Genomic DNA, 2,333 nt, shown 5'->3' with positions numbered 1-2,333 from the left:
TCTGCCTGCGAGTCACTTTAGACGCCTGTGAAGATGCTTGCCTCGGTCACATGACCACCTTCTTAAAGGGGCCGCGAACACACAATACACAGTAATCCCTCGTTACTCGCGGTTACTGCGTTCCAGGAACAACACGGGATTAACGAACTCTGCAATATGGTGACAAACTATTTATCTTATTATTTATGGTAATTTAAACGTTTCTGAACCCCCCCCCCCCATACTGATATTAACCACCTTCTATCTGCATTACCTTTAAAACACTCTGATAGACTGCTCTGAAGGTTTTATCTTGGGGCGACGGTCGTCCTTAGACGTGCCTGTTCAGAATGGGCTGTCCTGTCTCAGCCACACTGGGGGCGATCAGGTCAGGATTCTCAGCTGCTGGTTCTCCTGGGGAGTCCTGTTTTATTCCAGCTGTAATGTGTTGGACTGGGTGATGAGGTCATTCATGTCCCGATACCCCCCCCCCCTTCCATTTCTGCACATTGATTTAAATGTTTAAATATCGAGCGTGTCCCGAGTCCCAGTTTCCCTGTTTTTGGTCCTGCACTTCCTTTGCCCCCCCCCCCCCCCCCATGGACTCCTGTGTCTGAACTGATGGATTGGACACCCACGATAGTTTATTTTCACGTTTTAGTGCGAGTCGGTGCCCCAGGACAGCACCTATTAGTTTATCCTTCCCTTCTCTTGTTCTTTCTTTATTCCATCAGGCTGTGTGTAAAGCGAGGAGGCCTTGCTGTCTGTTCCGCGGGAGGCGGTTGTCTGTCTGTTCTTATATTGGGTGGGGGTGCATGTGGAAAGCACTATTCTTACATAGCCCATTATTTCTCTCTTCATGTGTTCTCACTTTTTCTCCCCCCCGTCTCTCCCTTCTGCCTCTCTCCCTCCAGAACCACACGCTGAGTCAGCACGCGCAGTGAGACCGGGGCCCGGCAGGATCTCTCGGCTCAGCCGAGGCCCCCGACCCGGAGCCGGTGGGGGACTCCCATCTCCACATCACAGCCAATCAAAGTGTCATTTGCTGCTCGCATGTAAAACTCTAACGATCGCGCCACTGGGCGCGGCTATTAGGAGCAGTGGGGGAAAGGAATATTAATGGGGTGTGCTATTAAATAAAGAAAGGATAAAAGTGGATGAGAGAAACTGTAAGAGCAAGATAAAGGAAAGAGTGAATAAAGGTATTGTACGTGCAGTATTTTTTATTGTCCCTGCCAACCGCCCCACCAGCAGCTTCTCCCCCCCCCACCCTTCTCGTCTCTCTCTTCCCACACATCGCTCCCCAGGTCAGGCCTTTTATTTTTTTTAACAAATAGAATTTTTTTTAAAAAGCAAGAAAACAAAGCCTTTTGTTTTGGGATTTTCTTTTTTTTTTTTTTTTAGAGATTGTAGGACGAAGCTTCACTCTCTCCTCCCCTCGGTTTACTTTATCGTATTTAACTTCACAGGTGCGCCCCGACCTCTTTCGTTTCCTTTCTGCCCTTACGCACTTGTTTTCTTTTCATTTTTCTACCTTTCATTTCTAGCCGTAAGTAGATTCTTGTGCTGTGTTGTGATCGTTTGCCAAGTCGTAATACTCCTCAGTCCCCCACCCCACCCACCCCCCCATTCCCTTTTTATGATCATTGTAATATTTTTTTTTTCCTTTTTGTAATTACTATGAAAAAAAAAACATGAAAAAAATAAAGTGCAGAAAACCATACGGATGTTTCTTTTTTTTTTTTTTTCAATTGGGTTTTCCAGACTCTGGGGGCCTATAATGTTTATTGTAAAAATGATTCTCATCGATTTCAGTGCGCCTGGTCAATGACTACTTTTTAAATGTGAATTAACCAGATTGCAATAATCTAGTACAGACAAAAAGATAAAACAAATAAATAAATGACAAAGAATTCCTGTGTGGCGTGCATTTATTCAAAAACACATAAATCTGGAACCTCGAATGTTTAATATTATCTTATCAGGGCTGAATATCTTATCTTTCGATTCAATAGATACCTCGATTTATACGGGAATGCTGTTGTTTTTTTAACTGGATCAATATTTTGTTTCCCTGTTTCTTCATAATAAATAAAATTAACGCAGTGTCAGAATTTTAATGAGGTATTTCTGTCAAATTCTTTTTCATTTAAATTTCAACACTATAATTCTTAGTTTTCTTGATATTGAGAGATTTTTCTTTAAGTCAAACCATGTTTTGAAGATTCCTAACTTCCCCTCAACTAAATCCAAAAGTTCTGTACATGTTTCTCACAACAGAATAAACTTGTATCCTACTATCATCAAAACCAAAGGAAGGTGGGCTGCTGGCCTATAATCATTCATTCAACGCT

The 2,333-nt window shown here is 42.8% G+C and overlaps 1 protein-coding gene across 5 annotated transcripts in view; it reads left to right on the top strand.

Annotated features, from left to right (window-relative positions):
- The window catches only part of znf423 (zinc finger protein 423), a 165,738-nt gene extending 163,724 nt beyond the window's left edge, over positions 1-2,014 (top strand). For 4 of the 5 annotated variants that reach the window (XM_068312946.1, XM_068312943.1, XM_068312944.1 and 1 more), the window contains exon 21: positions 894-2,013. In XM_068312946.1, the coding sequence (XP_068169047.1) occupies positions 894-923 (30 nt within the window). In that variant the 3' untranslated portion in view covers positions 924-2,013. Of the gene's footprint in view, positions 1-893 lie in introns of all 5 variants that reach the window. The other variant, XM_068312945.1, reaches the window with a different exon arrangement.
- Positions 2,015-2,333: the final 319 nt, after the last annotated feature.

This window comes from Antennarius striatus, chromosome 4, assembly GCF_040054535.1.
Source record: "Antennarius striatus isolate MH-2024 chromosome 4, ASM4005453v1, whole genome shotgun sequence".
NCBI lineage: Eukaryota > Metazoa > Chordata > Actinopteri > Lophiiformes > Antennariidae > Antennarius > Antennarius striatus.
This window is presented reverse-complemented; position numbering and strand designations above follow the sequence as displayed.